This window comes from Hemicordylus capensis, chromosome 7 (genome assembly GCF_027244095.1).
Source record: "Hemicordylus capensis ecotype Gifberg chromosome 7, rHemCap1.1.pri, whole genome shotgun sequence".
Classification (NCBI taxonomy): domain Eukaryota; kingdom Metazoa; phylum Chordata; class Lepidosauria; order Squamata; family Cordylidae; genus Hemicordylus; species Hemicordylus capensis.
The window spans coordinates 38232508-38256554 of record NC_069663.1 but is presented as its reverse complement, the minus strand read 5'-3'; the positions used below and the strand labels follow the sequence as shown (position 1 = coordinate 38256554).

The window sequence follows — 24047 nt, the reverse complement described above, 5'->3', positions numbered from 1 at the left end:
ATTTTTTGATGTCCGCTCAGTTAAGTTTAGATCCCCGCTCAGGTTGAATTAGGAAGGCCCCACTTTGAATGCAGGTGTGTACACATTGCCTTGATACTGCCACCCAGAACAAAACTCATTCCGCACACAGATGAACACAATGAGAGAGAACATTAGACCCCAGCGACAGCCATCAGGATTGATGCTTGGCTGGGCTGAATAGGGACGGTTGCTTCTGCCCCCTGCTAAATATAAAAGAGTCTCCACTTGAAAAGGTGCCTATTGTTATTATTTATTTACACAGTCAGATAGGTGTTATTGACTGGCTTGTTTTATCCAGACATCGAGTCCTTCCCAAGGATCTGGGAAGGCTGAATTTTATTATCAATATTGCTGTTATTATTATAAATATTGTCACAAAATATAGGCTGTTTCCAGAAAGGTTGCTTTTTGTAATGGGCTGATGGTGATTTCTGTGGCCCCAATGGTGTTGAGGTGCTCTTCAAGGTCTTTTGGACTTGCGCCTAGGGCGCCAATTACCACTGGGATTATTTTGGTCTTTTTTTGCCACAGCCTATTATTATTATTCATTATTATTATTTTATTATTAAATCAAGCTTCTATATCACCCAAACTTTTGTCTCTGGACGGTTAACATAAAACAATCAAAACACATATAAAAAGTTAAAACAATTCAACAATTTAAAATCAACCATACAATTAAAACAGACAATTTTAAAAAGCTGGGAAAGCTTGGGTGAAAAGATGGGTTTTCAGATTTATTTTTTAAAATTGCCAGAGATGGGGAGGATCGTCGTATCTCAACAGAGACCACATTCCACAATGGCCCAGTTAGCCAGGATTATGGATTCCCTGTCCCCAAAAGGGCTCACAATCTAAAAAGAGACAAAAAGGAGACCATAGCAACAGCTACATTTGAATGGGAGACTACATGTGAGCACTGTAAGATGTAAGACCCTTAACGGATGGAGCTGCTCTGGGAAGAGCATTTGCATGCTTGCATGCTGACGGCTCCATGTTCCCTCCCTGGCATCTACAAGTTTGGGCTGAGAGAGACTCCTGCCTGCAACCTTGGAGAAGCTGCTGCCAGTCTGTGCAGACAATACTAAGCTAGATGGACCAAGGGTCGGATTCAGTAGACGGCAGCTTCCTATCTTCCTATGTACTGGGAGCAGGGCCTTTTGGGGGCTGGCAAGGGGATCCCCACACACGGAGGGGCTGAACGGTTCTGCATTTGGAATGCTTGGATTGATCCTTTTCATTCAAGGCAGGAAAACTCATGAATTAAAATGTCAAGATCAAGTGTTATTTCAGTATTTCGGGTTATTATATTGACATCGGATGTCAGTGGCTGACATCCTGCGCAATGTTGCACACATGGTAGAACGTAACATTTGTGTTCCCCACTGGTCACACTGTTGTGCCGCTCTATTCGCACTTGTGCAACAGAGCTCTCGCACAACTGTGCATATGTTACATTCCACTCCATACGTAACATTGTGTGTGTGTGTCCACATCAACCAAGGAGGAGAGTTAGTCTTGTGGCAGCAAGCATGAATTGCCCTCTTTGCTAAGCAGGGTCTGCCCTGGTTTGCATTTGAATGGGAGACTACATGTGAGATATTCCCCTTAGGGCAGCCCTACACAACATAAGGCCCAGGGACCAGATCCGGCCGGCGGGGACATTCTTGTTGGCACAGGTAGTCAGCAACAGCAGGAGCCCCAACATTTTTCATTTGTGTGGGGCTGGAACAGTCAGGTGCCTACTAACTGAGCAAGGACAGGGCTTATTTTCTGGCTACTAACCTTAGTTAAAATTGTGCGCCCCTGGTGGGAGGGGAGGACCCACAACTGACTAGTAATTGCTTTAATATTTATCTTTATAATTAATTTTACTGCAATAATCAATGCACTGAAAATTGACTTTGGGGCCCCCATACATCGTCATGGTTGTTTCTGGCCCACGAGGACATTTGAGTTGTGCAGCCCTGCCTTAGGGGATGGGACCACGCTGGGAAATGCATCTGGCATCCCAAGTTCCCTCCCTGGCATCTCCAGATAGGGCTGAGAGAGACTCCTGCCTGCAACCTTGGAGAAGCCGCTGCCAGTCTGTGTGGACAATATTGAGCTAGATGGACCCATGGTCAGACTCAGTAGAAGGCAGCTCCCTATGTTTATTTATTTATTTATCCATTCAATTTCTATACCGCCCTTCCAAAAATGGCTCAGGGCGGTTTACACAGAGAAAGAATACATAAATAAAATGGATCCCTGTCCCCAAAGGGCTCACAATCTAAAAGGAAATATAAGAGAGAGACACCAGCAACAGTCACTGAAGGTACTGTGGTGGGGGTGGACAGGGCCAGTTACTCTCCCCCTGCTAAATAAAGAGAATCACCACTATGTTCCAACTCCCAGGTCAAGTAACAGACCACACACTCTCTTGCCCTCGTATCAAAGCAGCGTGTCAATGGATTTCATGCCCATAATGTGACACGCTCATAGGTGATCGGCTGTGTTCTGTAGACCTCAGCGTTTGTTACGAAATGTCCAGCCGCCATTTGTTTCTTTGAGAGCTCCTCTTAAATACCAGCTCTGCCCTGCAGTTCATCTTAACTGCCTGTCTCGCTTTATTTTTAGAATATCATAAAAGGCTTTTGTTCCATGGTATGTTTAGCAGGGGCGTGGAAAGGGGAGTGGGTCAGCCCTGCGTATGGAGAATGTCTCCTTACCTCTGTCTCTCTGTTCCCACCCATTCCCCTGAACACTCCCAGGAGGTGGAGTATAGGGGCTTTTTAGGAGAGAGAAAATACTAATTAAAAATCCCAAAATCATAGAGACAGGTAATAATATCTAGGTGCCCAGGCCCACAGGCGTCTTGGCGGCTTATAACAGAAATTATTTCAACATGCTCCCAATAATGTCAGAAGCAGAGCTGGGGTAGGCTAGCATCTGTCTGTGTGATACTGAGAACAGAAGAAATGGGGAAATCGGGTGGGGGGCGGGATGAAAACAAAATAATCGCAGGCCTCAATCGAGACTAGAATTTCTCGCCAATTGTGATTTTTTTTTTTTTTTTGCCATGTGCAGTTTGCTGCCGCAGCTCAATAGAATAACATCTGCATGATGGAGGTCCCAGGATGATTCCTTGGCAGCTTCTCCAGGGACTTTTCCACACATGGCTCTTAGTTCGCATCTCCTCTGGAATGCAGGGTGCGATTCCCCCAGACACTACTGCACATTGCTGAAGACTGTGTTGTTCACTTAGGGCCAGTCCTATGATTTTTGGCACCCTAGGCAACATTTGTTTGATCCTCTCCCCACCCCTGGCAGAGTAGTGTTGAGCCCCTACATGCTTGCTTGCTTGCTCATTTACTTACTTACTTACTTACTTCATTTGTATACTGCCCCATCCAAAGGCTCTGGGTGGTGCTTAAACTTGAGTCACACAGGCTGCTGACTCGTGAGGTCAAAGGACCAACCCACATGAATGACCAGCAAGTGCTTGTTTGAGGATCCAGTGGGAGGGAGTTCCCAAGTCTATAATGGGTGCAAAACTGTTAACACTTCAGAGATGAAAAGATGCTGCCTTTAATTTGGAAATCCAGTGTGACACCACCTCTTTTGGGGAAAGGAATGCTGAGGCAGACAATTTATCTTCGAGAAAGGGACTGATGGGAGGGACTAGCTGTTTCTTGGGGGCTGAGAGGCAAAGAGCAAAGGAGACTCTGTATTTGGGGGTGCAGAAGGTGCAGGCCCTTTGCGGAGCAAGGTGCAGGATTACATTATAGGAACGAAGGAAGCTGCTATGTAAGGAAGCTCTTCTCACAATCGGTGAGAGGAGCTTCTTCTGGGTCTGTGGGGAGTACGGGCTTAGCCCAATCTCCCCACAGACGATCAAAAGGCAGCCCTTGGTGGCCGGATCGGCCACCCACACAACTGCCGGCTCCATCACAGAGCTGGTGGGGGCTGCGGGGATCAGGGGCCACGTGGCCCCCGGAAGTTCCAAGATGCCCCACGTGAGAGCACGGGGCATTCTGGAGAGACCCCCGAGCCCGGAAAGCTGCTTGCACCCCACAAGCTCAGCGACATGTGAGCCCACGACTCTTGTGAGCCCACGAGACCCCACGAGACCCGTCAGGGGTCTGCTTGTGTGTCGCCATGCAAAGGGGACAATTCCTGTTCATCGCCACAAGACCAGCTTTAAACCTAGCCCTAAAATTATTAGAACACAAACATACAAAGCAAAACTTGTCTCTTCCTTCCGGCATTCTAGCCAATAAGGGCAAAGGCACCGCGATGATTGACAAGCATTTGGGAATTTGTGTGAATGTACTTTATCAGTCTCGCACCTTGATTAATTTTTCAAAAAATCTACAAAGTGTCCTTTTAAAAGAAGCATTTTAAAATGGGTTTTAATTTGGTGTTTAATAAGTTTCCCCCCCCGTCCACTATTTTATCTTACTGTTTTGTTTTGATGTGGTGGTGTTGTTTTTGTTGTTTACACATTCAGATAGGTGTTATTGATTGGTTTGTTTTATCCAGAGCTAGTTGTTGTTGTTTAGTTTATTACATTTATAAACTGCCACATCTAAAGGCTCAGGGCGGTTTACAACAAATTTAAAAGACATAAAAACACACACCATTTAAAACACAGTGCTAAAAAAAAACCCAATATAGAAACAATTTTAAGAACAATTAAAAACTAAGTAAAATACTTTAAAAAACAATATACCATTTATTATGATTTATTGCATTGTTTTATTCTAATCTGCAGTGGGCTGGAAAGGTGAGATAGAAATATTTGTAATAAATAAATAATTGTAGATGTCTTTGTTCAAACGATTTCATAAGTTGAAAGGTAAAGGTAAAGTTGTGCCGTTGAGTCGGTGTCGACTCCTGGCGACCACAGAGCCCTGTGGTTGTCTTTGGTAGAATACAGGAGGGGTTGACCATTGCCTCCTCCCGCGCAGTATGAGATGATGCCTTTCAGCACCTTCCTACATCGCTGCTGCCCAATATAGGAGTTTCCCATAGTCTGGAAAACATACCAGCGGGGATTTGAACCAGCAACCTCTTGCTCTCTAGGCAAATTGAAAGGTGGGCATTTTAAAAAGTTTGCATTGCAGCTTTTTACTGATTTACATTCCACTCAGGCTACCCTGAGGCCTCCCATCATTCTGACATTCTGTCACCTTCTTCATGTGGCTAGGCTACAACATCTGGGGCTCTTTACCATAGTAAAGAGGCGACTAAGGGGAGACATGATTGAGGTGTATACAATTATGCATGGGGTGGAAAGGGAGGGCAGAGCGAAATTTTTCTCTCTCACACACAATACTAGAACCAAGGGTCAGCCCATGAAACTGAAGGTCGGGGAATTTAGGACCGACAAGAGGAAATACTTTTTCACACCGTACTTAATTAATCTATAGAATTCTTTGCCATGGGATGTGGTGATGGCCACCAGCTTAGATGGCTTTAAAAGGGGCTTAGACAAATTCATGGAGGACAGGTCCATCAATGGCTACTAGTCTGGTGGCTGTGGGCCACCTCCAGCCTCAGAGGTATGATGCCTCTCAGTTAGGGGTGTGCACAGAACCGGCTGGCCCGGTTCGGTTTGAATCGAGACTGGACTCGAACCTGACTGGTTCAGTCGGGTCCCCATCGAACCCCCTCCCCCGGTCCGGTCCAGACAAGTCCGCAAATTATTTATTTAATAAAATAAAATAAAATAAAAATACTAGGTATTTGGAGGGAAATGGCTGCCGTGCATGTGCAAATGACATCTTCAAGGCCCTGGGTCATGCCAGGACTTGCAGGGGCCATTTATGCATGCATGGTGGCAGCTAAAATGGCCCCCGCGCACACTTACAGAGGCCCAAACGGGCCAAATGCAAGCATTTTCTGGGCTGCAGTGGTGAATTAAGAGGCCAGCAAGGGAGAGGGAACCTTTGTGGACCAACCCCCCCTCTGCGGCCTACAGGAAGCCCCACAAAGGGGCTAGAGGTATTTTTTTATTTTATTTTTAATAAAAAAATTCTCGAGCATGTCCAGAGGTTCGGTTCCGGTCCAGACGGAACTGGGAGCGGGCGGGTTCAGTTCAATCCCGAATTCCCGAACCTCCAGACTGAACCCCTGAACCCTCGAACCTCCGGACCGGTCCGCACATTCCTACTCTCAATACCAGCCACAGGGGAGCAACAGCAGGAGAGAGGGCATACGTACCTCTTGCCCTTGGGCTTCCCAGAGGCATCTGTTGGGCCATTATGTGAAAGAGGCTGCTGGACTAGATGGGCCTTGGGCCTGATCCAGCAGAGCTGTCCTTATGTTCTTATGACATGTCTGCCTCTATGGCCATGAGACTGCCGTGTGTAAGTAGGTTATCTAGGCTTGCTAGTTTGCATGCAACCCAAAGAGCAGGAGTGCCTTTAATACCCAGATGCCGCCAGAAAAGGCTATACTTCCTCCTCAGATCTGGCTGTGTCTTCTTCTACATTTCCCCTCATGCAGATACTATCCTCCCTCATCTCTGGCATGTCTCTCCTGCCTGTTCTTGCCCCATCCCTGTTCCTGGCCAGGGAAGCTTTTGGGCAATGCTTACATGCATTTGGATGGGTGACTGACATCTGTGTGCCGTCTGCTTACAGCCGTCTGCTGTAAGATATTCCTATTAGGGGACTGGTGGTGGGGGCTGCAGCTCAGCATCTTCTTGCATGCAGAAGGCCCCAGGTTCAATCCCTGTCATGTCCGGGGATGAAATAGGAAGCTGCAGTGCCTTCTACTGAGTCAGACCCTTGGTATGTATATGCCAACACTGACTGGCAGCAGCTTCTTTACATTTCCTACCTGGAGGCTTTACAGACAGGGCTTCTACCCCGAATCTACTTCAGAGGAGAGTGTATGTGTTCACACACCAGCCAAACTTACTCCAAAGTCCATTCGAGAGGCTTGGACTCACTACACACACACACAGGGCTTTGTGATGCAAATTCTAGCTTATCTCGAGGTATTTAAAGCTACTTTTTCTGAAAATGTTGTAGGTGCAAGGCTGACATAGAATCATTAACATGATAAGAGTCATGGTCTCTTCAGAAATGCAGATCTATCTCTTCAGGGAACTCTCTCTCCTCTCCCCCCCCCCCCATTGGCTAGGAAGGAAAAGGCTGATGCCTGCCATGTGTATTTGCAAAAACAAAACCTGAGAGCAGAGGGGAGGGGCTGCTTCCTTCAATGCCACGAATGTCCTTCAAAGTGGCTTCACTGAACATTTGCCCCGAAGCCTGAAGCCAAGTGAGAGGCAGCGTTGTGTAGTGGTTAGAGTGCTGGAGTAGGACCGGGGAGTCCCGAGTTCAAATCCCCATTCAGCCATGATACTTGCTGTGTGACTCTAGGCCAGTCACTTCTCTCTCAGCCTAACCTACTTCACAGGGTTGTTGTGAGGAGAAACTTAAGTATGTAGTACACCGCTCTGGGCTCCTTGGAGGAAGAGTGGGATATAAAATGTAATAATAATAATAATAATAATAATAATAATAATAATAATAATAATAATAATAAAGTGTGAATAAGCTTCTGGAGATGCCCGGGAGTGAATATGGGACCTTCTTCATGCAAGCATGAAGAGGCTCTTCCACTGAGCGATGGCCCCCTCTCACATAGACTACAGGTGAGTGCTGTTAGATATTCCCCTGAGAATCTTACTGAATATGTTGGAACTGGAAATATATTTCTGCCTTGAATGTAGGTACAAATGGTAACAGAAATTTCTCTCTGTGTGTGTGTGTGTGTGTGTGTGTAAAATCCTTATCTTGAAAAGAAAGATAATATCCCAACAAAAACCAGAGTGGGTGAAGAATTTCAGTGTGGCTGCCGGTTCCCAAGAGAGTTCCACCCTCAGAAGGCAGGCCAGAGGACGTTCAGTGGGGCTTTCTTACAAAATCTTGCGTGAGCCGCACACAGAGATAACTGGTGGCACCCTCTTGATTTATGTTCAGGGTTGCCTGCTGCCACCCACCCTCCTCCCAGGAACAAAGGAGAAGAAGCAGCAGCCTTGCACTGAGTCAGACCATGATTTATTATTTATTACAGTTCTTTATTTATTACATTTATATACTGCCTTTGTTTGGCCTGGCCTTCCAAGGTTTTAAAATTGTTCTTAAATGTTTTGGGATTTTTTTTAAAACTGGTTTTAAACTGGTTTTAAATTTGTTTTTATATTGTTTTAAGCTGATGGTTTTAAATGGTTGGGTATTTTTGTTTTTGATTGTTGTACAACGCCCAGAGCCTTTGGATGGATAGGGCAGTATAAAAATGCAAGAAATGCAAAACAAATAAACAAATAAATGTGTTGTTGTTGTTAATTTATTCAATATCTATACCACCCTTCCAAAAATGGCTCAGGGCAGTTTACACAGAGGAATAATAAATAACTAAATAAGATGGCTCCCTGTCCCCAAAGGGCTCACAGTCTAAAAAGAAACATAAGACAGACACCAGCAACAGTCACTGGAGCTACTGTGCTGGGGGTAGAGAGGGCCAGTTAAGTTACTTTCCCCCTGCCGTCTCATGGTGGTTTAGTCCACCTAGCTCCGTATTGTCAACACTGACTGGCAGCAGCTCTCCAAGGTTTCAGGCTGGAGTCTCTCCCAGCCCTACCTGGAGATGCTGCCAGGTAGCGAACCTGAGATCTTCTGCATGTTAGCAGATGTCCTTCAACAAGGTTATGAGAGGGCTATCTTACAGCACTCGCATGTAGTCTATGTGAGTGCTATAAGATATTCCCTTAGAAGATGGGCCCATAGCTTACATCACTTAAAATACTGATGGCGCAGCGGGGAAATGATTTGATTAGCAAGCCAGGGGTTGCCGGTTTGAATCCTCGCAGGTATGTTTTCCAGACTATGGGAAACACCTATATCAGGCAGCATAATCTCAGACTGTGAGGGAGGTGGCAATGGTCAACCTCTCCTGTATTCTACCAAAAGATAACCACAGGGCTCTGTGGGCGCCAGGAGTCGACACCGACTCAACAGCAAACTTTCCTTTCCTTTCCTTTCCTTTCTTTACTTTACTTTACTTTACTGAATAATACAAAAACTACCAACCCACTACCAGAGGTGCACCTAGGTAATTTTTGGAGCCAGGACCTAAAGGTCTTTGGAGACCTTTAGGTCTCCACTGCAAGTTAAACATCATTTTTGTAATGCTCCCACTGCAAGTTAAGCATCTTTTTTTTTTTAACATGTAGGTTCTTGAGGGCACAAACCACACCACCCAGGAGAGACTAAAGAAAATTTGAGGGGCCCCAGGGAGTAGACCCTGGACTTCAGCCCGGAAGGCCAGCCAGGGGTAAGAGTGCCTCTGCCCACCATCAGAATAATGCATTCATTCATTCATTCGATTTCTATACCGCCCTTCCAAAAATGGCTCAGCGGGGTTTACACAGAGAAATGTAATTAAATAAGATGGCTCTCTGTCCCCAAAGGGCTCACAATCTAAAAAGAAACATAAGATAGACACCAGCAACAGTCACTGGAAGTACTGCGCTGGAGGTGGAGAGGGCCAGTTACTCTCCCCCTGCTAAATAAAGAGAATCACCACGTTAAAAGGTGCCTCTTTGCTAAGTTAGCAGTACCTTCCATAACATAAAGGTAAGAACATAAGAACAGCCCTGCTGGATCAGGCCCAAGGCCTATCTAGTCCGGCATCCTCTTTCACACAGTGGCCCACTAGACGCCTCCGAGAAGCCCACAAGCAGCAGGAGGTGAGGGCATGCCCTCTTTCCTGCTGTTGCTCCCCTGCGACCAGGATTTAGAGGCATCCTCTCTCAACAAATAACCATTTGATTCCTGATGTTCCAAACCGTGGCGCAAACTTTGGCTGCATTGTAGGTAATCTCAGCATCAGAGTCAGAAAGGAGTAAATTTACATAAAAGTCGTCCATCCTGCTTGGATAGTGGAACAAAATTGGACCAATAAGAAGAGAGCGTATATCTCTATAAAATAATGCACAATAAAGTAATACATGCTCCACTGATTCGATCGTGCCTGAGTGGCAGGGCCGTTGGGAATACGGAATGAGGCCGAATTTATCCTCCAAAACAGCTGAAAGTAACACATTTAAATGGGCCAAAGTAAAGGCATGGTGGAACTTTGGGGAAGTCAGTTTGTATAAGTAATCGGCCGGGGATAAGATTTGTCTGGGATTTCCTACAACCACACAATGAAGCTCTTCTTACGATCAGTGAGAAGAGCTTTGGGGCTTAACTGCAGGGAGAGCGGGCTTAGGTAGTTAGGCGGACTAGCCTCCTTGGGAGCTCACCTGCAAGCCTGGTGGCTCCCACGATCCCTGGAAAGCGGGCTAAGCTCTCGTAGCCTGCTTTTCAGTGATTGTGAGAATCGCTTCAACGTGTAGTTCACGCTCTGTCCTTTTGAAGCGCAACATCCCAAAGGCCATAGCTGGGCCATAGCTTAGCGGAAGAGCATCTGCATGCTTGGATGCAGAAGGTCCTAGCTTCACTCCTTGGCATCCCCAGGTAAGGCTGGGGAAAACTCCCACCTGGAAACCTGGAGAGAGAAACTGGGAGAGCCTCTGCCAGTCAGTGGAGACCATACTGAGCAAGATGGACCAAGGGTCTAACTGGTAGAAGGCAGCTTCCTGTGTTCATACCTGGAAATGCCAGGGATTGGACCTGACTCCTTCAGCATGCAGGAAGATTAGCTATGGCACTGAGCTAATCATACCCTAATCTCACAGCAGACAGCGCTCACATGTAAGTCACCCATCCAAATGCAAACCAAAGAGAACCCTACTTAGCAATGGGGCAATTCATGCTCGCGACCGCAAGACCAGCTCTCCACCCCGTCTCATTTCACCTTCTCCATTCTCTTTCTCTTTAAGCCATTTCACCTGATCGTCTATATGTATGTATGTATGTATGTATGTATGTATGTATTTAAAATATTTCTATACCGCCCAAAACTTGCATCTCTGAGAGGTTTACAATTAAAATCATTTAAAACATTAAATCAATCAACAATTAAAATCATGTAAAAGATTAAAAACATTTAGAACCCAGAATTAAAATGATTCAAAACTATAAATCTCATTAAAAGCCTGGGTGAATAAATGTGTCTTCGGTGCCTTTTTAAAAGCTGCCAGAAATGATTAGGCTCTTATTTCAACAGGGAGCGCATTCCAAAGTCCAGGGACTGTGAAGCCAGCGTGGTGTAATGGTTAGAGTGCTGGACTAGGACCAGAGAGACCCAAATTCAAATCCCCATTCAGCCATGAGACTAGCTGGGTGACTCTGGGCCAGTCACTTCTCTCTCAGCCTAACCTACTTCACAGGGTTGTGTTGTGAGGAGAAACTTAAGTATGTAGTACACTGCTCTCTCCCTGTGTGTGTGTGTGTGTGTGTGTGTGAAGGCCTGTTCCCAAGTAGCCAGCAGATAAATTGGCAGCAGCCGCAAGCAAACCTCTCCAGATGATCTTAGCAGGCAGTGGGGCTCATGGTGAAGAAGTTCTCTTAAAAATCTCTGGAAGGTCTGCATCTTGCTGTGCTTTTTCTCTCTAAATTGAATTGTTTTGTTTTGTTTAACCTCATCCCATCTCAGACGGCCATGGCAGAGGTTTTTGCGTGTGCGGTTTTTTTTTAGCGTGCATCCAATCACAAAATGTGTGGTGTACCCCCCCCCCAAAAGTCCAGTTCTAAAAGAACATCTGTGCAATTCAAAAATCCAAATCATACAAAAGTTGTGCTAGCTGAAATAAAAAGTGACTGGTAGCAAGTAAGTCAAGTGAGTAATCCGAGCTCCTCTCCCCCCCCCCCCAAAAACCCTGATCGAACCATTTCTCCACCTCCTGGTGCTGACTCCACTGCTACTCCCTGTAGCGTCTTCCCCAAGGGATATCGCCCTCTTCTGCAATAGTGCTGTCAGCTTCCCAGTTCTGAGAATTTTCTCCCACTCTGTGTAGGCTTCTCAATGTGATGGGATGTGACTCTATGCAGCAAAGTGTCCATGCGCAGACAAGGAAAATACGAACGTTATGAGTTGAAACTGTGCATGCTACATACAAGAATATGTACCACTGTGTCATTCTAAATTTTCCTTTTAAGAGAGCCCTGAGCCCTGAGGTTGCCAACTGTATGGTATTTTACTTGCACATTCAATATTTTCACTCAAGTTCAATATCAGGTGTTTTTGGTTTTTGGTTTTAACAAACCAGCTACTGTATGCTGGAAGCTGCCATATACTGAGTCAGACCATTGGTCTACCTAGCTCAGTACTGTCTTCACAGACTGGCGGCGGCTTCTCCAAGGTTGCAGGCAGGGATCTCTCTCAGCCCTATCTTGGAGAAGCTGCCAGGGAGGGAACTTGGACCCTAGATGCTCTTCCCAGAGCGGCTCCATCCCCTGAGGGGAATCTCTCCCAGTGCTCACATTTCTAGTCTCCCATTCATATTCAACCAGGGCAGACCCTGCTTAGCTAAGGGGATAAATCATGCTTGCTACCACCAGACCAGCTCTTGTGGGAGCCGATTCCAGTATGACTACACCCTTCTTCAAGTGCAGCACCCAGGACTGTACACAGTACTGTACACGGAGTGAGAAAACAGGTACAGCCCCCTTTAAATAGACACAGCTAGAGGGTAAGTCTGTCTGTCTAATAGGGACAGGATCTTTTCTCTTACTGGATGGGCCTGCTTCATTTGTCAGGCTTTTGCCTGCTGGCCGTGGGATAAAACTGTCTCTCTTCCCAGGGAGTTCTCCACCCAGGGGGTTTTGCTTTACTTCAAACACAACGCTATCCAAAACAACCTGATGCAAAAAGTCGATTTTTTTTTAACCCTGGATATAAATCGGCTTGCACTCTAATGAGCAGTGAAAAACCTGAATCGTGTGTGAAGAGCTCCCCGATAGTTTGCAGGGACTTTGGAGTAAATCTGGCTGATATGTGAATGCGCCCGCTCGATTCTGGAGGAGATACGGGCTGAAAGCCGGGCGTGGAAAACTCCCAGGTCTTGGTCTCTCTCAGGTGGCCAGCCTATGCTTAGGGCCCAAGATTTCAGATGGGGCGAGGGGTGGCAGCTGAGTGTCAACAAAGAAATCCCTACCCAAAAAAGATAAAAATCTTTGCATGTATAAAACTAGAGGAGATGAAAGAGCCCATATATTGGAGGGGGCCATTCAAGTGAAGGGTGAATGCACACAAAGTTACATTCCTCCTTAGTGGAGGTTGATCACCCAGTGTCCAGGGCAGTGTACCAGATTCTGTCCTTCCAACTCTCTCTCTCTCTCTCTCTCATTTTCTACTTTTGTGTGCACAGCGTGACTGGCAGCCATTTTACCACAAAGGTATGTGAAAAGTACCTGCTCACTGAGAGCCCCCCAGGAAATGGTATAGACTTCTGGTGTGTCAATACAAAATGTGGCTGCCAGGTCAGGGATGGGCCAACTTGGCCCTCCATATGTTGTTGAACTACAACTCCCATCACAACTCCCATCAGCCCCAGCCACAATTTATTGTGGCTGAGGTTGATGGGAGTTGTAGTTCAGCAACTGCTGGAGGGCTAAATTTGCCCATCCCTGACCTGGCAGCGTCACTGAACCCGCATGGAGTTGCCCATCCCAGTGAGAACAGGGAGCCCCTTTAAGGCAGGCCTGTTCTCACACTAGCAGTGGGGCAGCGCGCTGGCCGGGTGATATCATTGAACTGCAGCAAGTGGCATGGAGTTGGGTAGGTGCTTCCAGCCAAGGCCTTTGCTAGGCAGGGCCCACCCTGGTTCTCATTTGAATGGGAGACTCCATGTTTGAGAAGAGAACCTGCCTGCATGCAGGCAGAATGTTCCAGGTTCCCTCCCTGGTATTTCCAGATAGGCCTGAGAGAGATTCCTGCCTGCAGCCTTGGAGAAACTGCTGCCAGTCTGGGTAGACGGTACTGAGCCAGATAGACCAATGGTCTGACTCAGTATATGGCAGCTTCCTATGTTCCTATGTGAGGCAGGCTGCTGGCAGTGACAGGGATCATGGTTCATGTGGTGGTAGGTTGCTGCCTGAAATCTTGCCTCGGGGTGCCTTCCACTTCCCTACACCCCTGACCCACACATTGAAGCTGGGGGCATACTCTTAAAAACAAACAAACAAACAACCTCTACTAACAAAGATCAGGGCTGCACAGCTTCAGCCCTCCTGCAGATGTTGGACTACAACTCCCATCATCCCCAGCCACAGTGTCCAATGAGCAGGGGGCGATGGGTGTTGTAGTCCAACATCTGCAGGCGGTCCAAAGTTGTGCAGCCTGGACTTAGATGCATATCTTTAAAAAATAAGCATGAGTGAAGTAGTCCAAGTCAGGTTTTGAGAGGTGATAGGTCTGCTGTGGGCACCTGAGCGGCAGCCATATCCCCTCCCCATCGTCTTCTATCCCCTTTTCCAAACAGGGGTACAGACAGAGGAAAAGCTTGAGGGGGAGAGAAGCACTTGGGGGAAGGAGGAAAGACACTTGGGGGGCAGGAAAACAGCTGGCATCCATGGTCCCTATAACAGGGATTCCCAAATGTTGTTAACCACAGCGACCACTGTAGTCAACAGTGGCCACTGCAGCTGAGGATGATGAGAATTGTAGTCAATAACATCTGGAAACCCCCGTTACAGGAGCCATTGGCATCCTGTTTAATGCTGCCTCTGCCTGCAGCCCAAAGGAACAAGCACTCTGGCTTCTGGGGCACTCTGGCTGTATGTGCACAGCATTGGTCAGGATGCTGGCCAACATGTTTCGGGGAGTAGAGACATGTATTTATTTGTTTTTATGTAAATTTTTATACTGCCTTTTGCCCTAAGACCCCAGGGAAGTTTGCGACGAGATAAAAACAACCCTAGAAGATGTATCGTTTCGAAGTTTAAGGTAGAGGTTTTATCTCTATTTTAAATGGTTTGACAGTAATTCTGTTAGCATTTTAATGGTGGTTCTGTTTTACATTGTAAACCGCCCAGCGATTCGTCTTTGGGGCAGTATAGAAATGTGCCAAACAAACAAACACAACTACACTGATTCCCCCCACGCCTCATACATTCTAAAAGAGATAGAGCAGGGAGGGACCACTCATTGGCTAAAAGCCTGGATAAAAAGAGCAGTCTCTAGTTGCCTCTGAAAGGCTGGGAGAGAGGGATTCAGGCAGATCGCAGCAATGGGTGAGTTCCACAGCCTGAGGGCAATCGCTGAGGAGGCCCTGTCCCATGACCTCAGCAAGAGCATTTCCAGACGGGGCTTTTAGTTCAGAATGGAGGGTGTGCATTCACATATTGGCCGGATTCCATGCGAGATATTGGGGAGCACTTCAGACACGATTCGGGTTCTTCATTGCACATTAGAGCTTAGCTCGATTTATGTCCGGGGTAAAAAACCCATTTTTTGCATCAGTTCTTTTGGCCAAATATAAACCCGTAGAAAACAGTAACACCTGCTGTCTGGGAAAGCTGCAGGTGTTGGCACATGGAAGAGAGCCCTCCCAGCCGATCAGGTCAAGTGGATAGATTCAACCAGGAGCAGGGGGTCTCTGAGATAGCCAGGGCCCAAGCTGTTTAAGGCTTTGAATTGTCCCCAGAAACAAGCAGGCAGCCAGAGCTGTGCCTTCAAGACTTCCGTAACATGGTCCCAACAATCAATCTGGCAGCTGCATTCTGCACCATCTGTAGCTTCCGAATCCTTTGAAAAGGCAGCCCCACATAAAGTGCCTTGCAATAATCCCTACGTGCCATGACTGAGGCATGGGTGACAGAGGAGAGTAAAATGTGGAGGGGTACTCTTCAGTTGCTTAGGTGCAGTTCTGCATCCTATGGGTTAAGGGGGAATCAAGCAAAGAGAATCATATCACCCTAAGAATCATACCACCCTAAAAATCACCTAAGAATCACCAGAATCACCACCTAAGAAGAACGAGAATCACCAAGAAGAAGAAGAATCACCTAAGAATAGGGTTGCCATGTGCCCCAGAATTTAGGGTAGCCCCCGGATTTTGACAACTCCACCCAGCTGCTAAATTCCACCCAGATTTACATGGATTTCAAAGGTGTTGCCCGGATTGCCCGGATTTTACTCTGGATCCGATCACATGGGAGGGCAGAGAAGGAGGGGAAAGTAGACAACGCTGTCAAATCAATTTAAAAATGCAAAACAGTTGCCACATAATTTGCATAATATGCAAATCAGGCTATCCAGATCACCACCACCTAAGAATCACCTATAAGAATCATATCACCCTATGCTGGGGGGGGGGGTCTGCACCCTAGGGGTTCTGCATCTCTACTTCCAGTGATGAGCTTTTGCAACTTGGTGGGAAACTCTTTTCAGAAGATGTCCTCAGCTGCATGCTTCCTTCCCAAATGGGAGAAGACAGAAACATGCCACATTTGCTTCTTGGCTGTGGCTGAAGGTGGGTGGATGAGCGAATGCAGATTAAATAGGAGGAGGAGGCAGCAGAGGAGGGAATGAAAGAGAGGGACCTTTTTCTTCCTTTTTAGCAGGCCTGTTCCAACACGCCTTCCATCGCGAAGTGAATCAGGCGCCTATCCCTCCTTCTGCTGGCAACGTGGGTGACAGAAACTATCCAGGAGGAGAGAAAGCGCTTGAATACTCCATGAGTTTTGTTTCTCTTGCATAAATCTCCACTTCTCCTTCCCTGCATTTGCTGCCAGGCTGAAAGAGCCCGGGAGGCAAAGTTCACATCCTACACACAACTGAGACAAAAGAATAAGGCCTTTTAGACTAACTAATATTTTAATGCCGGAGCTTTCACAGGGTATAACCCACTTCCTCAGATGCCAGGTGAGAGTAGGAACTGTGGTCATTACAGGCAGGTTGTAATGACACAAGATCGATATATCATTGACTAACACCGCAAAAAGTGGTGTACACTGCAACGTTTTGTGGCATCAGATTCAAACCGCATTAGAGACCCGTTGTAAGGGGGCAAGCCTCCGACAACGGGCAAATCAAGTTGTTTTGTTTTGTTTTTGCAACACAGCTGCAACATTATTGGGCTGTGATGCAGCAATCACATCTGGAAGAAGGCGTTGGAAATATGAACGGCACCTTCCTTACGACGTCGGGGCTGAGATGTCAAAACACAGGCAGTACGGAAGCACACATGAGGGGCCTGTTGCAACACTGTGGTCGCAATCTGGAAAGCGCCCAGGAGAGGGTATTCAGTAGGCTGATGGTCTCCATAGAGAACAGGAGCCTAGGCAGGGTTCTCTCGCTTGGGTTCCCAGAAGCTGTTGGATGACAACTCCCACCATCCCTTGCCACAAGGGGTCTTAAGGAAACGATAGGTCATTTAGGCCGTTGGCCCTTGTGACCGGGGGTGATGGGAGTTGTGATCCAACCACTTCTGGGGAGCCAAGCGTGAGGACCCTGGTCTTAAGGAAACTATTGACTTAGTTCATCTAGGCTGTTGGCCATTGTGGTTGGGGAAGATGGGAGTTGTAGTCCAACCACCTCTCTGGGACCCAAGCTTGAGAACCCTGGTCTTAAGGAAACAATGGTCTTAGGGTTTTTTGAGCGTGGTCTGAAGGCACATGATGGGGCCACTTTGCTGAAGTGGTTTAGGTCTGCTCAGTGCCAAGATGGGAGATCCCAGTGGCATATCGGGAGGAAACGGCGCCCAGGGCTGGCCGGCCCTGAAATGGCGTCCCACCCGCCACCCCCCTCGGCCCCTACATACCTGGTGGTGGCGATTTGGCAGCAATTTGGCGGCGTGCGTGCGGCGGAGTTGGTGATGGCCTGTAGCGGGCCAAGTGGCGGCGCGGCGGATCGCCTGCCGAGAACTACTGCAGAGCGGCGCCACTGCACCGCCGCTCGGCCTGCTACAGGCCATCGCCAACGTCGCCGCCCGCCCGCCGCCACACTCAGCGGGCGATCCAGGGGCGTGCGGGGGGCACTTTTTGGCGCCCCCCACATGACCCGCCGGGGTGGCGCCCGGGGCACGTGCCCCCCTGCCCCCCTATAGTTACGCCCCTGGGAGACCCCCCTGGAACTCCTATGCAGTGGTGGCCGCGAGAGTAGCCTGGGGGGAGGTGGTGAAAGTCTTAACAGAGGATATCACCGGCACCTGGATGCCACGGGCATAGCGGCCCCTGTGCCCAGCATCCTGTGTGATGGCTAGCTGTCCCACCTACGATACTCACCTGGCCACTGTGCATGCGCTGCGGCCAGGTGAGTGGCGTAAGCATCCGGGGTCTGGCAGTATCGTCCGTTAAGACTTTTAAAGGTCTCTCTCGCCGCCACCCTCACCAGCCTCCACTGCTGCGATGCATGCTGTCTGGAGTTCCATTGTGGAAGAAAGAAAGGATATAAATGTAATAATGGCTTAGGACCAGGCTGCACAACTTTGGCCCTTCTGCAGATGTTGGACGACAACTCCCATCATCCCTGACTATCGGCCAGTTGTAGTTCAGCAAAAGCTGGAGGGCCTAAGTTGAGTAGTGCTGGCTTTGGACCAGGTCACTGGAGCGATTGCCTACTCCCACATAGTTCTGCCAAGTCTGCAAGATCTTTCAGAGAGACTTCTTGTTGTGTCCTGCTGCCTTCTGAATCTCGCTGGTGACGATGCATGAGCAAGGCTTCTCTGTAGGAGCCCAACCCTCTGGAACTCCCTGCCTCTTGATCTCCCCAGTTACATTTTAACAGCAGTTTAAGCCTTTTCTTTTTCGAGAAGGTCTTCCCTGATCTCTGATATTTTATCAATGGCCTCTGATGTTTTATAAGTGGCGTCTGCTGTTTGATAATCATGGCTTTTGGCTCCAAGGTGTGTTTTAAATGAGGTTGGTTTTATTAACCCTCTCGTTATGATGACTTTATTGTTGTTCTACTGAGTTTGTTGTATCTACGGGTCTTCAATATAGCTTTGAACCGCTTGAGATACTCTTTAGAAATGAGGTGGGATTTTAAAAAATATATAAAGTAACTAATAAAAGAAGAAATAATTGAAAATGATATTGGACTTCCTTCTAAACATAGACTTCCTCCTGAACAGCCTGACGGAGTAACTCCTGTTGGGTGTACCAGGAAACAGGACAGAAGCACAGTGACAGGAATGATGTGCAGAAGGAAATCCATAAGACATTTTCCTCATAACTCATGGATTTGGAATTTGGATGTTTGGAAACTGGTATACTGATTAGAGCCATGGTGGAACCTAGTCTCACTTTACTAAGGGGGACTGGCTCATGGAATACTATGGCTGGATTCAGACGAAACACAAAACCAGAGGTCTGTTCACCTCCGGTACTGCTAGCCAAAGGTCCAGATCTGGGGAACTAGAGTTAAAAGGAAAAATGGACCCGGAGTTTCCCTCCTCTAAGTCCATTTGTTACCTTCGGTTTGCATTAAGTTACGCCACCGTAAACTACATTTCAACAGCGACCGAAGTATTTCTGATGCAGGGAGAACAGTTTGCCTTCACAGCCAACCAGAGTTGAGGGTAGAAGCTCCTCCCTCGCTCCGGCTGCTATTGGTTGTGTGCGCTGTCCTTCAGCCAGCTCCCCCGCCTCTCTGCAGTCTCGTTGACTGTCGGGATATGCAAAGCGGCTCCAGTTCGAGCTGGTTCGCCATCGAACCTGGCCGGCTCGTGGGCTCGCCGTGAGCTCAACCTAGAGCTGGACTCCGCCCCAGCCGGTCCGGGGGTTCTAACAGATTTTTTAAAAACTCACTGCCTCGGGTGGGGGGCACTGCTGCAGCCATGGAAGATCTCCAGGGGTTCTCCCTCCCCCGCTGGCCTGAGGAGAGGAGAGCTGGTCTTGTGGTCGCAAGCATGACTTGTCCCCTTAGCTAAGCAGGGTCCGCCCTGGTTGCATATGAAAGGGAGACTACATGTGTGAGCACTGTAAGATCTTCCCCATCAGGGGATGGAGCTGCTCTGGGAAGAGCATCTAAGTTCCAAGTTCCCTCCCTGGCAGCATCTCCAAGACAGGGCTGAGAGACACTCCTGCCTACAACCTTTGAGAAGCCACTGCCAGTCTGTGTGTAGACAATACTGAGCTAGATGGACCCATGGTCTGACTCAGTATATGGCAGCTTCCTATGTTCCTATGGCCTCCCCCGGTCTCCATTTGGCCAGGTTCAGGCCGTTTTAGTCCATTTTCAGCCCGTTCCAGGCCTCTTTGTACTGGCGGTCGCCATTTTGGAGGCCATCTGCATGGCCTGGTCATGCCCCTGGCATGCCGGTTTCATGCACACCTCTAGTTGACTGCAGAGAGCCCACTCTCCAGTATGACTGGACGCAGAAGAGAGAACAAGGGGAAGGGGATGTGGAACCACGGAACTACTGGACCCACGGTTCTGTATTTCATCTGAACCGGGCCTATATCTGCAGCTTGTCCTCCAATGGAACTCCCCTTATCTCCTCATGCCGGTTTGTCCTTCACACCACAGTCTGTGGCCTTACCTGCAAGGTCCCCATAACCTCTTGATGGGCAGCCTACCCACAGCTGTCTTTGTGTCGGAGAGCTGGTCTCTTTGCACTCTTGGATAAGTTTTGTGGCAGGATGCATGAACCGTTCCCTTTGCTAAGCAGGGACTGCCAGGGTTTGCATTTGGACATGAGCAGTTCTGTAAAGTATTCCCCTTAGGAGATGGAGCCGTAACTCAGTGGTAGAGCCTCTGCTTGGCACGTGGAAGATCCCAGGTTCAATCCCTGGCAGCATCTCCAAGGTAGGGCTGGGAAAGACGCCTGCCTGAAACTTTGAAAAAGTTGCTGCCAGTCAGTGTAGGTAATATTGAGCTTGATGGCCCAAGAGTCTAGCTCGGTATAGGCAGCTCCCTCTGTTCCTATGTTCACTTTTAGCAATCAGTGACTCAACAAGGGATCAAAAATAGTGGCTAAAACTGTCTCTGACACAGAAAGAAAAGGGCATCAGGAATGGTTCTTTGCAGTGGTTCATGGCATTGTGAGATAAATTCTGCCCCCACCCCATCCCGCAAGAGAAAACAATATATACAAAAAGCAGGCAGATTTCTTGCCTTCTCTCCTCTAAATATTTATGATGCATTCCTACACCGTGGGGAAGAGCCGTGTCTGCATGAATTAGCTGCAGCTATGAAGAGCTTGAATTGACGACGGACTTCTACAAAAGCAAAACCATGCTATATAGGTCCAATTTAAATGCAGCGCCAGGGGCAAGAAGAAGGGACCCCGTGCATCACAAACACCTGGCTTAAGTTGCACCTGTGCACTATTGCATGCACCTATCAGCTCTTCTAAACGGAACCTTCGGCTGCTTCATGTGCATTGTTAACACTCCAGAGGAGGGCCTTCCCGGGCGATGGACCCCTGGCATGATTAGAGGGCATGTGCAGGAGGGGCAACCCAGTTTGAAGGAGATGCTAGACCAGGGGTCCCCAACCCCTGAGCCCCCAGGTGTTTGACTACGATTCCCATCATCCCCCTGCCACAGGGGATGATGGGACTTGTCGTCCAACAACTTCTGGGGAGCCATGGTCTGGAACTCCGGTGTAAAGCATGTGCAGTAGTGCCCAGGTAACTTCTTTTGGCATAGCTGTTGTCATGTTTAAATTGAACTATAGAAAAGGGGAAAGGGCATCCAAGGCAGCATAGGAAGAACAAGGAGAGCTGGTCTGGCGGTAAAGGTAAAGTGTGCTGTCGAGTCGGTATCGACTCCTGGCAACCACAGAGCCCTGTGGTTGTCTTTGGTAGAACCATTGCAAGCATGAATTGTTCCCTTTGCTAAGCAGGATCTGTCCTGGTTTGCATTTGAATGGGAGGCTACATGTGAATACCATAAGATATTCCCCCTTAGGGGATGGGTCTGCTCTGGGAAGAGCAGAAGGTCCCACGTTCCCTCCCTGGCAGCATCTCCAAGATAGGGCTGAGAGAGATTCTTGCTTGCAACCTTGGAGAAGCCGCTGCCAGTCTGTGTAGACAATACTGAACCAGATGGACCCGTGGTCTGACTCAGTATATGGCATCTTCCTATAACTAGAGCAAATATCTGAAAGAAGAGGCAAAGGTGGCGATGACAGCATCTTAAGAGCACTGGCACGATCTCTATCTGGGTGACCAAATGCACTACAAGGCTTCTAGGTTTTTTGTTTGTTTGTTTCATTTTGTTTATTAGTTGTGTAGAAGAGAGAATTTTCTGTGGTGCAGCTTCTCCTGCCATCGTGCTGCAGGGATGAGAAAAGCTGCCCCTGTCAAAATCCCTCCCCCCCTTCTGCATAATGATTAAAGGCACTGGAGTCTTGGCTCCTCTTTGTGGCTGGTTACCCCCACTCTGCATGCAGACCCCCTTTCTCCCCAAGAGACACTGCACGATGCATGTAGCAAATGCACGCTGTGCATGTTTCTGCTGTGGCAAAAAAGATTCATGTGGCAAAAGGTGACTTTTTTTGTCACAGCAGAAGGAACACCAACTCCCACATGTCACAACAATGACCCATTTTGTGGACAGTGTCACATAGCAGTGCCTAAAGTCCACAATACTGATAATGAACACAAAACTAATTCTTCCAAAAGAGAATGCACTCCTTTTTCTCTCTCATGTCTTTGTCCCTCGAGGATCTTCCCTTCAGAAACAGGCAAATCAGCAGCTCACCGGCGAGGTTGCAAAGGGTTAACTGCAGCACCTGCTGAGTGTACCTGTCTTCTGGCACCTGTCTCCTCCAGCCAATCAGGAGCATGAATCCCGAGAACCTACCTGTCAGCAGAATGCCTGCACAACATAAACCTCTAACATGATTCAGACCCTTCACATTACAGGTGATGTGTCTGTTTAGAAGGTACTAGGAGAGGCAAGAAGAGAAAACCTAAAGATTTGATTGCCAGCACGGAATTGGACGACTCTGGGGGAAAGATGTCTAATGAAGTTGAGTAAGTCAATTGCTTTTGATTATCCTGAGTAAGAGAGTGTATGTATGTGGAGAAGGATTTCAACGGAGAGACTGTCCTTCATATGACAGAAGATGGAAGTTTCTCTAGCAACTAATAAGGGAAGAAATAGACTTTCTATGTTTGGAGTTTTCTGGTATTAACAGAAAACCTTTAGGGTGTGTGTGTGCGCGTGCGTGCAATTTCCATATCCTGTTAAGGTGTTTGTTTTTTTTTTAAGCAATGTCACTATTTTCTGGGCAGAATCACTGCTGAAAAACTTTTTCAGGGGGTGAAAATCAAGTGTGTACTTCACTTCCACACTGAAATAAATTGGACTTGAAAGTGCTTAACTTTGGTTTGACTGTCTCCCAAACTTCTAAATGTTGAAAACTGTCTGTTGGAGGATATGTTTCTCCCCACTTTTCAGTTCTTCTATAATTCTAAGTAACAATGATTTCTCAGTTAGAATTCTCTTGAATGGATAGGATTTTGGATAGGATTCTCGTTTATTGTTATGGCTCAGTCAGGCTTTCCTTTGGATGTGTACAGTGGTCCAGGGGGTCTTCCTAAGTTACAGAACATTGCAATGGAATTATGGAATGTTGTTCAGAATGGACTTGGCGGGGGGGGGCACTCTGAGATTATTTAAAGAAGGTCCATCACAAAGTACCTGTGCATAAGATTTAAAACTTTTTCTGAAGTTTTGGTTTTCAAATATTGTTAAAAGTGTGGAGTGGAGGGGACTCGTGAAATTAATTCCCAGTGACATTGTTCAGTAAATTAGAGATGTGGGCTTTTTGCAGAGTGGCTCCATTGTCTTTAATAGACCTACTCAAGAGTAGAGAATTGTGGCTTGCATACCTGCCAACATGTCCCTATTTTCTCATTCACCTGGAAAATGGGAGCGTGTTGGCAGGTATGGGCTTGTAGTACTGGAATCTTGAATCTAAAGTTTCTTGCTTGTTTTAAATCAATGACACATTTTGGATTCAGTGTCGAAGACTGCTCGTGGTGCAGGGCAATCCTATGCATATTTGCACAGAAGTAAATCCCACTGAGTTGAATGGGCCTTCTTTCCAAGTACGTGAGCATAGGATTACAGGCTTAGGCTTGTCGCAGCAAATACAATAAAGAGACTCACAACACCTTGAGGACT

The 24047-nt window shown here is 47.5% G+C and overlaps 1 protein-coding gene across 2 annotated transcripts in view; it reads left to right on the top strand.

Annotated features, from left to right (window-relative positions):
• GRHL3 (grainyhead like transcription factor 3) overlaps positions 1 to 24047 on the top strand; it is a 133994-nt gene that overhangs the window by 30083 nt on the left and 79864 nt on the right. Inside the window, exon 1 of one of the 2 annotated variants that reach the window (XM_053268007.1) lies at positions 22750 to 22891. The exons of the other annotated variant lie outside the window; for it this stretch is intronic. Coding sequence (XP_053123982.1) covers positions 22875 to 22891 — 17 coding nt within the window. The 5' untranslated portion in view covers positions 22750 to 22874. Of the gene's footprint in view, positions 1 to 22749; positions 22892 to 24047 lie in introns of those variants that run through there. 2 annotated transcript variants of the gene reach the window in all.